The following is an 11,769-nucleotide window of genomic DNA, read 5'->3' on the forward strand; positions in this document are numbered from 1 at the left end:
TTTGTTTTAGTGAAATTGAAAATAATAATCAAAATGAAATTAATTATTATAATAATAAAATTAAAATTAATGATGAGATATATATTTAGATGTAAAAACATGATTGTGAAAGAAAAGAAAAAATAATTATTAAAGATATCATATTAAAAATTATATGTAAAAAATTAATAAATGGTTAAAAATTAATAAAAATAATAATATATTAAATAATATTTTATTATATTATAATCACAAAAATTATTTCATAATTTTAAAATAAAAAATTGAAATAACAAATTAAATTATAGAGATATTTTTATCTCTACAATATAATTTAAATAGCAAAAAAAAAAAAAGATTAAAAGATTAAAAAAAAAAAGGACGGTTAGCGACTAGACCCAAAGGGTCTAGTGGATGAACAACTTAACTTCAATCTCACCATTGACATCCAAATGAGTAGTTGTGGCGTTTTGCAGGAATTTGCATGACAATCGCATCCCCACTAGGGACTTGGTTGCTTCCAAATCAACTCTAGATGATAGGCAAGAGGTCAGTGCATGTAAACTGGGTGTTTTCTATGAGATTAAATTTGGAAGTGAAACTTACAAACGAATTATTGGCTCAAGTGATAAATATATATATGTATATATATATATATATATATGTTCATCTCTTTATTATTTAAGTTCAAATTTACCTAAAAAATTATTATAAGATAATTTTTTATGAATTCTCTAAATTTGCTATAAATAAATTTATTTAAACTGATTCGAAAAAAAATATACTTGACAAAATCTAAAAACCCTTTACTTCTAAATCTATATATATATATATATATATATATATATATATATATATTTATATATAAGTAATCTCTTCAAAATTAAGCTGCTCAATTGGTTGCCAAATCATTTTTTACTGTTCATTCAAATCATCAAATTATTGCCATACCAACCCTATCAACCCTATAACCCTTGACATGTGTCCTTTTTTAATCGAAATCATTTGCCTTCTACAATTGACTACCACCACCTAAGCCGCCACCATCACCGACCACCCAACTCATCCACCACTTTTGCATACCTAAACCCATCATCGATCACAACCCAAATGCCCAAATCTTGCCAAGAATCCATCATAAACTATTGCCATACCAACCCTATCAACCCTATAACCCTTGACATGTGTTCTTTTTTAATCGAAATCATTTGCCTTCTACAATTGACTACCACCACCTAAGCCGCCACCATCACCGACCACCCAACTCATCCACCACTTTTGCATACCTAAACCCATCATCGATCACAACCCAAATCTTGCCAAGAATCCATCATACTATCATAATTAAAACCTTAAACATCACGAAAAAATTATATCTACTTTTTTTCTTTTTTTATAAAACCTAAAAAAATTATAAAAAACAACAAATCCACATTAAACAACAATAAATAACCACAATTCAAAATCAAAATGGAGTTTTGAAACCCCCTATAACAAATTCACATTAAACAGCAATAAATCCATATTTATCTAAAAAACCTAAAATTACAAAATACTAAAAAAGTAATATAAGAATAATCAGAATAAAGAATCCACAAACACATACTCAATCCATAACTAAAAATTAAAATCTAAAACATGCACCCAAGAAACTATAAAAAAATCATGTATTTAGAATTATGAAAAGTACATTAAAATTTTCAAAAGCTTTGAAAATTCCAAAAATTCCTTCTAAATTCCTGAATAATTTTTTTTTAAAAATCATAACCAACATATGATGTAACAAAAAGATACACAAAAAAAAAATTTTTTTAATCCAAAAGGATTGTTTTAAGAAAATATCTCTTAATCTTAAACATTTTTCTTAAAATTCATTTTAGATCTCATCCAAAGTAAAACAATTTGAGAGTACATAAAGGGCATTTTAATTGAAGAAAAAAATTTTGAAAAACAATAAAGAAGAGGAAGATAATAGGAAATGGTGTGAAAAATATCTTAAATGGGATAAAAGAGAGAATGATAGAGTGGATAAAAAAAAAAAAAAAAACAAAGAAAGAAAGATGACGAAAAGCAGCTGTTGAAAGAAAAAAAGAATGGTTTTAACTTCTAAGGTTTGAAAAGATGTGTAAAAAAACCATGAGAGCAGGAATTGGGATGGGTTGTTTGACGATAAGCCCAATAGTTTTGGCTCAATTTAATGTTATTGATAATGGTATTTTTTAAGAAGTAATTTTTAAATAAGAAATATTTAAAATGTTTCAACAAAATTCTTTAAATATAAGAATTAGTTTTCAGAGAATCTTGATCAATAAATACGAAAATATACAAATAAAATATAAAGAATTTCTAAAAAATAAAATTGAATCTATGATATATAATTAAATAATAAATAAAATAAATAATTAAATTTTTATTAAATTACAAAAGGTGAACAAAAAAACTTTGCTATTCTTGCAATTACTACAACGGTATTAAAGATTTATTTGGATAAGCAGTGAAATTAGTTTTGATAAGATAAAAATAAAAAATAATGGTAGAAGTAAAATTAATTATTATTATAATAAAATTAAAATTAGTGATGAAATATATATTTGAATGTAAAAATAATAATGATAGTGAGGTAAAATGTAATGATAAAAAAAATAATTATTAAAAATATTAAATTAAAAATTATAGACAATAAAAAATTTAAATGATTTAACATTTATAAAATTTATTAATAAATAATAAAAATGATGGATTATATTAAATTAATAAAATTATGTCACAATAATCAAAATGAAAAATAAGTTTGAAGGGCATTTTGAGATAAAATGATATAATTCAAAGGAAAAAAAAACATTGGACGGCCACCAATTGGACCAAAAGTGACCAGTTAATGATCGATGTTTATTCAACTACGTTGGAGCAATTTTTTTTAAAGAAATTGTACTGTCACTGATGATGCCTTGAAATCCAAACTCACTCTTAGTGGCTATACATAATAATAATATTCTCCAAAAAATTTGTTGAAATTTACGAGTTATACATAATAATAATCTCCAAAATATTTATTTTTTTTACATGTGATCGGTATTTAATAATTAAAAAATATTTGTAATTGCATATATATTATATTTACAAATGCATTTATATTATGCATTATAAAAAATTAATTATTAATATTTAATTTTAACAATTAAAGAACTATATTCATATTTATATTAATATATAATATATATTAAAACATACAAAACAAAATTGATTTAAGTAAATTATTAAAATATTATTTAAATTAAATTTAAAAAATCTCTGACAAAACGGGATCACCATTCTAGCATAAATAAAAAATGGAAATGGGAACTTGAGATTTGATTCAATTGTTGTTTGTTTCCATGTTTAAATAAGCAATATTTCTAATTTTGCGAATTGCGATTGAAATCCTGATTGTTATTTTGACGTCAATGCTTTTTCCATCTTGACTTAATAGAGATTCCGCTAATGTAATTCACTTCATAATTGATTGCTATGAATAACGTCGAGAACGATTTTAATAACATGATTCAAATATTTAAGCAAAGAGAGGATAGGCTTTCATCTTTCATTCATCCTTCTTTTTTGATTTTGCGGTAAAAGGCTTTTGGGCGTCCTTTCTCTAGGTAAGTCCAAGCAAACTTAGCATCTTTCATTCATCTTTACCACACAAGGTAATAAATATAATACGACGAGGCACCTACTAATCTTGCTTTCCAAGAGGTATCAATGTATCAACACAACTGCATTACATTGTACATTCCAACAACATAAACCATGACAGATCGCTTCATTTGGTCATTTCATACTATTACAAATAGAGAAAAAAAATGGCAAATCAAGCTTTCCATGATAGCTTGCTCTCTCTCCCATTCTATAGAGGAGGATTTAAACACTACATCTCGCATAGACGAGAGAGATGAAACTGCCGACATGAAATTACACCTCAACGGCTCAACCACAAAGGTTGACCTTATACATGTACTAGCATTCAACCTCCAAAATCACACAAATTCTTGTCACCTTACATGTGATTTATTGGTGGAGTATTAAGACTTTTAATTTCAGTAATCCAAGTTTGTTACCTAATAATTTTCACACAAATTGTAAGCGTGAAAAGTCTTGTTTGTCTTTTAGCCTAAAATTATCTTTCATTTACAAAGCCAAGAAGCCAAAGTTTCTTTATCAAATTAAGGCCATTCTAAGGCATGACTAGTATCTTCACTCTTTCTACAACACACATTTCATGGAACCTTACAAAGATGTGGGTGAAGAAACGAAATTTCAAACAATAAATGAACTTTCTATGTAAAATTTAATTAAGAAAACGATTCAGCACTGACAATTGACCAGAGTCTCCATTTAACAAAAAAACTTCCAGAGGAACATAAGGAGAGTCCAACGATGATCCAAACCTGTAAGTTGGCTGTAATAATCTGCAACCTTTAGCACACTGGATAGTTAGGAGACGTGGTCCAGTTCTCATCTGCCACACCTGTGCTTGATGTGGTCAAGTAACCACGGTCAGATACTCAACCATTTAACACAAAAATTTATGTATAACTTCCATATCAGTTTCAAAACAGTAAAAATTACAGGTTTTTATGCTAAAAGTGAGCTCCACCACATGAAGTACTAAGAGCTGCATAAAGAAAACCATCTAGAACGTATGCTACTTTTCACTCTCCAACACAACTCAATTTAAAATAGAAAAGCCACAAATCTGTCAAATTTATCTCCTGATAGAGGAAAAATTAGTGACATTGAATCCACATGAAAGAATTAAATTAAGATGTTTGCTTTATGGAGTGGACATAGTTTACCGTAATAAATCAATCCAATCACACAATTATTGTCACTAAAATTCTGTCATTATTCAATCATAACTATCTATAGTGTGGAGGTCCACATTGGATTTGTTTGTAGCCCCTATGCACCCCATACTCATGGATAGGCAGGTGATATAGACCCAATAGTAAATAGTAAGGCATTTTAACCATCATGATGACAAATGTTAGTGACTATTCCTGCTCTTGCCATAATTTCCATAATATTAAAATAAAATTTCAAGTTCTTAACACAACAAGCACAACGGACTCTGAATTCTAAGCTTATTTATCTTAGATTTGCAAGTCCTCAAACTTTTAAACTTTTAATGTGGAAATTTCAAATAAATAAATAATAAGAACCAAGTGAAAGAAATATGAACACACCTCAATAATTCCTTTTCGGGGTGCATGAATGGCTAAACAGAGGCAATAGTCACTCTTCCTCGGTTCATAGTAGGAGGAGCTTGACCCTATAGCATCTCTATTGACTAACATCTCCATGAAAAAGCAGTTTGCATCACGATATCCCTGAAAGAATTTATGAAAAGCTCTGCTTACACAAAAGGAAAAAAAAAAAAAAAAAAAAAAGAAGAGCTGTTGCTTTCAAAAAAATTGAAATTCATAGATGCAGAAGAAACCTTCCATAGTCGCACTACTACAAGTGCCTGAATATCTAACAGCAATATACGACCAAGTGAATCTGTAATAGCAGCCAAAGTGCCACTAGGTGATAAAGTGAGCTTTTCACCCTTTCTTGGATGATCCTTCAAACATGTCAAAGGAGAAGCTGGTATAAATCATGACATCAGCAACTTATTTAATAGGTTTGGAAAATCCTTAATAAGGAGAACTAAAATAGTGTCTAAGATTTGTATGCTAACTATGTGTGTTAACGTTCAGAACACACCAAAAGACATAATGAACTTAACATTCTTTATCTGAGAATATGATAGAAACTGAAAAGTTTTGTCTTGACTAATAAATACTCTCCCTATTTGCTTAAACATTTAATTTCACATCAGAACACATTAAGATTGCTTGGTATAAGCCAATAATTGAACAGAAAAAATAGGCACGTCGCAAGAATGACAAGTACAAATTATGAAAGGCTTAGTAAATATGATAAGGAGAGACAGGCCAAAAAAATACAATAAGGAGAGAAACATGCAAGCATAGGTTAAATGTTTAAAAACAAGATTGTTGCCACAAATACTTGTGATAGTACCAAAGCATAAATGAGAACTAAAGATCAGCTAAATGATCTCACTAGTACTAAACATTTCTGACCAATATAAATCAGATTCAATCACCTAAAATTTTATTCTAAGAAAATATTTCTTGAAGAATTATTATAAGAATCAATGGACTTAAAAAAGCATATATTTTCAGAGATTCACACAACATAAGTTAAGTAACATGGAAGATAATACCAGAACAAAATGAGGACTACGATACAAATTTAACAAACTTCACCTCGAGCAAAAGATTGAGGCTTCTCTTCTGACTTCCTGTTTGATGTTTGTTCACTCCGCCATATCATTTTAGAAAAAGAAGCGATTGTGGAAAATGTCGCAGGCACAACTTTTGACAAAATAGCTCCTACCAAGGAACGGTTCCTATCTTCAGAAAGTCTTCAACATAATTAAAAAAAAAATTGATCAATAAAAAATCAACAGAAAGGAAAAAGGGAGAAAATACCCACAAAAGAATCCATTTTTGTAAGGAAAGATAAACCATATTATATTTCAAAATGCAAAGAAACTAACCTGAAAGCTGAGATAACAGCATCATCTCCAATAGTGACTGCACAATAGTAACGTTGACTTGACTGCCCAACAATAAAAGAAGCTGAATTCAAATACCAGAATAACTTCAGAAAGATTCCATAATTCTTTGGAGAAACTTCCAAAATCATAAATAAAAAATGTACCATAAGGAGCAAGAAGTGAAAACTGAACCAGCAAAACCAGTTTTTCCTATGTACATTTTGATGATCAGATGACCAGTAATTAAGGATAGAATAATATATAATTTCACAGTTAGCACCAGCAAGTAAGATTAAGCAACATTAAAAATCACCTGGAGTTCCATGAGAGGAGGAGGCATTATGCCAGTGATTGCTGCATCAACACATGACCCATACTTATTAACATTCCATAACTGGTAAGGTAATCTCCCATAGGAGTTTCCCATATCCTCAGAATCTTTCTTTGGTTTCTGATCCCAAAAACGAGAATGTGTTTCTTGAAACCACCTTTGAAGCAGGCTCTATATCACCAGAGGAGAGTCATCTAAGTTAGTCAAACATGTCAAACATATACATATTTCTAATGTTTTGCTTCTGCATCAGATAAACAGCGAAGGCAGGATTCTTGCCATGTTCTAGAATAACTATTACACATATAGAAGCAAAATAACTTGCCTGAATATCAGTCCCATCAAAACGAGCAATTACCCCAGGTATGACAACACAGACCTCCTCTGACAATATATCTTGCATCAGATCTTTCTTAGCTCCGTGAACTCTTAACTTTAAGATGCGTCCTGTATGTACCATCTGCAATCAAATATTAAACAAATGAGTTTTACATTCCAACAACAATTTAACTATAACTGACTTAACATTAGATCCAACGGATGTTGACACAAGAAGACTTAATGCAACTCTTCGGTTAAAAAACACAGAAAAAGTTAAGTTTACATGAAAATCTACAGAAACACTAATATGTTCATTGCACTTCGCAATTTCTTCAACTGTATCATCCACTGAAGTTAAAATTTTTAGAACAAGACAGAAGACATAAGAGCCAAGTAAATTTTTGCATTCTACCACATCAACCATGGCATTCAGCAAAAAGTTGTCTACAATGGCAAAAGGTAAAATAAACATGTCTTATTGAAGTTAGCAAAGCATAAAAAAATTCTAAAAATAAACACATAAATAAACCCAACATTCAATAAATTTTGTTGTGGCTTCTAGTACTTGCTTCCAGAAACAAAACCCAAGTCATTGTTCATTTAATCCAATTACATAATTTTGCTTTAAACCAACCTCTAAAGCAAATGGCAATAACAAACAAACCGAAACTCAAAAGAAAATCAAAAATTAAAAAGAAATATTACCTGTCTATGAATCAAATCACCACGCAAAGAGTAAACCAAGAGAAACCCTCGAGAGGTCCCAACTGCAATCACTTTCATCTCCTCGAAAACCAGCCACTCGATGGCCGTAATGTGCTCGGCCTCGATAGGTGACAGTTCGGGTCGGATCTTGACCCGAGGTTCATCAGGGTCGGACCATCCGAGGATGAGAATAAGAGATCGGTTGGCGATTGCGAGAGAATGGGCGTCGAGAGCGCAGAGGATAGTGGTGCTGGCATCGGGAGCTAGCCAGCCTTCCTTGCCAGCGCCGAACTCGGTCAAGTCTTCGCAGGCGATGCAACTGAGATCCGTCAAGTGAAGGTGGCTCCGCTTCGACATTGGCGCCGGCTTTTAGGGTTTGGATTTCGGCTTTTTTTTTTTTTTTTTTTTGTTTCTTGGCAATTGGGATTATGGAATGAAAGAATTTTTATATTGGAAGGGAAAGCAGGTGACTTATGGGGTTCAAGCGTAGAGTACCAAGATCTGATAAAATTATCAATGCAAAATTATACCATTAGTCCCATGTACTTTACGTGAAATACAGATTTAGTTTCCATACATTAGTTTCAATATTAGAAGTACCTATATTCTTTTTACGATTGAGATTTTCGTTAAATAGTTATGCATGTGCTTATCGGATATATTTAAGATAAGATAAGATACAATAGTATATTTTATTTATTGATTTTATTATGCAATTAGAATTATGAAAGGAGATGGTGATGCTTTAAAATTTTAAAATGAATAGGTTTAAAATTGAATATATAAAATATAAATTTAATAGTTATAGAGAAATGAATATTAATGTGATTAAGTTAAATAGTGAAAAAGTATTAAAAGGTAATTATTTTTTATATTTTTAATTAATTATTTAAAATAATATTGAGATAGAAAAGAATGTAAATCATAAAATTTAAGTCGAATAGGAAAGTTAAAAAGTATTTTGGATCAATTATTGAGAGTGATGCTGTGATAAAAAAAGATATAATCATAAGATTCAAATAAAATGAAGGAGATTACAAAGTGCATCAAGTGTGTTATGTGATCGCAACATATATTTTAAACTAAAAACGAAATTGTATAAAATAACTTTAAGACCTACATTGTTATATAGAGCTGAATTTTTTTTAATTAATTTGCTCATTCAAAAGTGAATGACAAGTTCAGCCTAAAACTTTATCAATGACAATTGAGCATATATAATATGCATATGATGTATAAAAACTTGATATGATTATGGTAATTAGTTTTTTATGCAACTGTTATTCCTAAATGTTAATAGACTTTAAAACTTGTTCACTAAAATTTTAATGAAAATCAATATGGTAATTAATATTGGAAATATTAAAAAACTTGTTCACCTAGTTTTAAATTTTGTTTTTTTTTATCACCAAGTATAGTAGATTGTTTTTGTAAAAATTAAAATAATTATTATTTATAATTAAAGAATCATGACCAAAAGGATAAGAAAGTATAGGAAAGAGTTTAGAACTCTTGGATAATGGCCTAGTAGAGGCGGTATAGCAACCAAGGGCAAAACTACTAAGTTTTCATCATATAATCCTAGGCACATAATACTTTCTTATTTTGAATAAGATTCAGACAAGCCCTAGTTTGACTTTGATCCTTATTGAATTTGGATTCTTAAATGGTTCAGGTTTGAAAAATAAGATTTTATATAAAAATTCAAATTGAATTGGACTTTTTAAATTATTTAGAACTACTAATTAACAAGAGATTACTTAAATAAAACACCTAATTGAACTAAAAAATTCTCAATGCATGTATTTTGGCTTGATTTTAATTGATTGGCATTTCTAAATAGTTTAGAGTGATATTAACCATGTTGTATTAAAATCTAAGAAGAATTATAATTCTTTAATTATTTGAGAAATTATGATTGCAAATTACAAATTTTTAAGAAATAAGTTGGACATTCAATCACCTAGCTAAACATATCTATGGCTTACATCACATTGAGTTAGATTAATATTTGATATATGATATTGATATTGATTTAAAGAATAAATGTGTAAGATCATGAATTTGAATTAAAAAAAAAGATTACTTCACTACAACACCTAGTTGAATTAGGAAATTCTCAATGCATATATTTTTACTTTATTTTAATTGATTGGTATTCCTAAATGGTTTAGAGTGATGTTAATAATGTTATATTAAAATCTAAATATCATAACATATAAATCCGTTGACCTATCGCTAGATATAGACTTTAAGAGTCACCACCAATCTTTTTTGTTTAGGTGCGATTAATCACTTGATTGATCTATTTCATTTAAAGAGGAGTCTTAAGATTAACTTAGGTATATTTAAATAGTATATTTTAATCCATGAAACAGTTACGTGTGAGGAAGGTTGTAACACCTTACAGTGCCTATCTAAAATATGGTATAAATTTGATTTCAAGTTATTCAAGCCTTAAAACACATTTATAATTTACCAAATAATTTTAATATTAAAAATTTTTCTTAAATTACTCCAATATGTTGATAATAATTTAAGAATATTTTTTCACATCATGAGTATTCAAGAAAACTATTTGTTACGCTTTGAAGAGACTCCATCGTCGGATTCATTTAATTTTACTTATAGAAGTAAATTTCTATAAACCTGATTCATAATCAGAAATATACTTTAATATGTTGGTAAAATTTTTTATCGAAAATTACTTTCTAATATGTTGGTAGGAAAAAAAAGAAAATACTATTTTATTTTTTTTCAAACTTGATTTTTTGTCAAAAATTATAAGGCTTTTCTAAAATGTTGGTAAAACTCTATTTTGAAAATAAAACATTGATCTTCCAATCTATTGGTAAGGCTTTTTTTTTTTTAAAAAAAAATTATTATTATTATTTTAAATTTTTTTTAAATTTATAAAGTTTTTCAATTTGTTGGTAAAACCCATTTTTGAAAATAAAATGATATCCCTCCAATTTATTGATAAGATTTTTTTTATTTAAATATTTTTTATAAAAATATTTAAAATTAAATAGATAAATAAATAAATGCATAAATAAATAAAACATGTAAAAAAACTAAGCATATAAAATAAAAATAAAACAAAACACCTAAAGTTGGTTTGGCTTGGCGGTTGAGGAAGCACAGTTGTTGGCATAAATTGGCTTGGATGGCTTGGCACTCGATTGGGATCACGGCTCAACTTAGGGCAAAAAAAGATACAGGTCAGAATAGGTCACCTTTTAAAAAACACATGGATCTTTAGTTAAACAAAATGATGCGTTTTGATAGGCTTTAAAAACAAAAAAAGAAATCTTTTTTTTTTTTAGTTTTCAGGCCTCCACTCTCTCTACCTTTTTTATTTTCACAGCTTCTCTTTCTAAAGGATAATCTAATAGTTGAGAAATGAAAAATCTCATTAAAAAATTTAATGCCTATCGGAAACTTCAACCAAAAAATTCATAAAACCTAGAAAACTCAGCAAAACCTAAGAAAACCTAAGAAACAACCTAACATCACAATCTAAAAATTCCTTGCAATCCTAGAAAAAACAAGTTGAAAAAAAGAAAAGCCAAGAAAACCCAAAACGAATCCAAAACCTCTAATATTTTTTATTTAATTTCTTCCTATAGTTTTTGTGTATTGAAACGCGATTTATATAGAACTTTGGACAATAATTTTAAGAATTTTCCTTGAATGATTGAAATTGGATCTATAACCAACAAATTCGATCATGCTTTTGATTTTTGCTTTTATTTATGTCAACAATTTATGCCATTTAGTTTCCAATTTTGCTCAAGCTATATTTCTGGAGTTGAATCCCACGAAC

General features: G+C 28.7%; 1 protein-coding gene across 2 annotated transcripts; it reads right to left on the minus strand.

Annotated features, from left to right (window-relative positions):
* Positions 1-3,759: 3,759 nt before the first annotated feature.
* On the minus strand, positions 3,760-8,574 carry LOC111298858 (Rab3 GTPase-activating protein non-catalytic subunit). Of its 2 annotated transcripts, XM_022893561.2 has the most exons (9): positions 7,944-8,574; positions 7,243-7,377; positions 6,900-7,088; positions 6,751-6,796; positions 6,587-6,668; positions 6,294-6,451; positions 5,459-5,607; positions 5,205-5,348; positions 3,760-4,486 (listed from the first exon to the last, which is right to left on the minus strand). In XM_022893561.2, exons 1-9 carry the CDS (start codon positions 8,298-8,300, stop codon positions 4,307-4,309), a joined length of 1,440 nt encoding a protein of 479 aa, XP_022749296.2. In that variant the 5' UTR covers positions 8,301-8,574; the 3' UTR covers positions 3,760-4,306. The 2 variants fall into 2 exon arrangements, with proteins under 2 accessions (XP_022749296.2, XP_022749297.2); XM_022893562.2 differs by lacking the exon at positions 6,751-6,796 and having other exon boundaries at positions 6,587-6,648; positions 7,944-8,518.
* Positions 8,575-11,769: the final 3,195 nt, after the last annotated feature.

Source organism: Durio zibethinus, chromosome 18 (genome assembly GCF_047325235.1).
Source record: "Durio zibethinus cultivar Kanyao isolate XHJ-2024 chromosome 18, ASM4732523v1, whole genome shotgun sequence".
Classification (NCBI taxonomy): domain Eukaryota; kingdom Viridiplantae; phylum Streptophyta; class Magnoliopsida; order Malvales; family Malvaceae; genus Durio; species Durio zibethinus.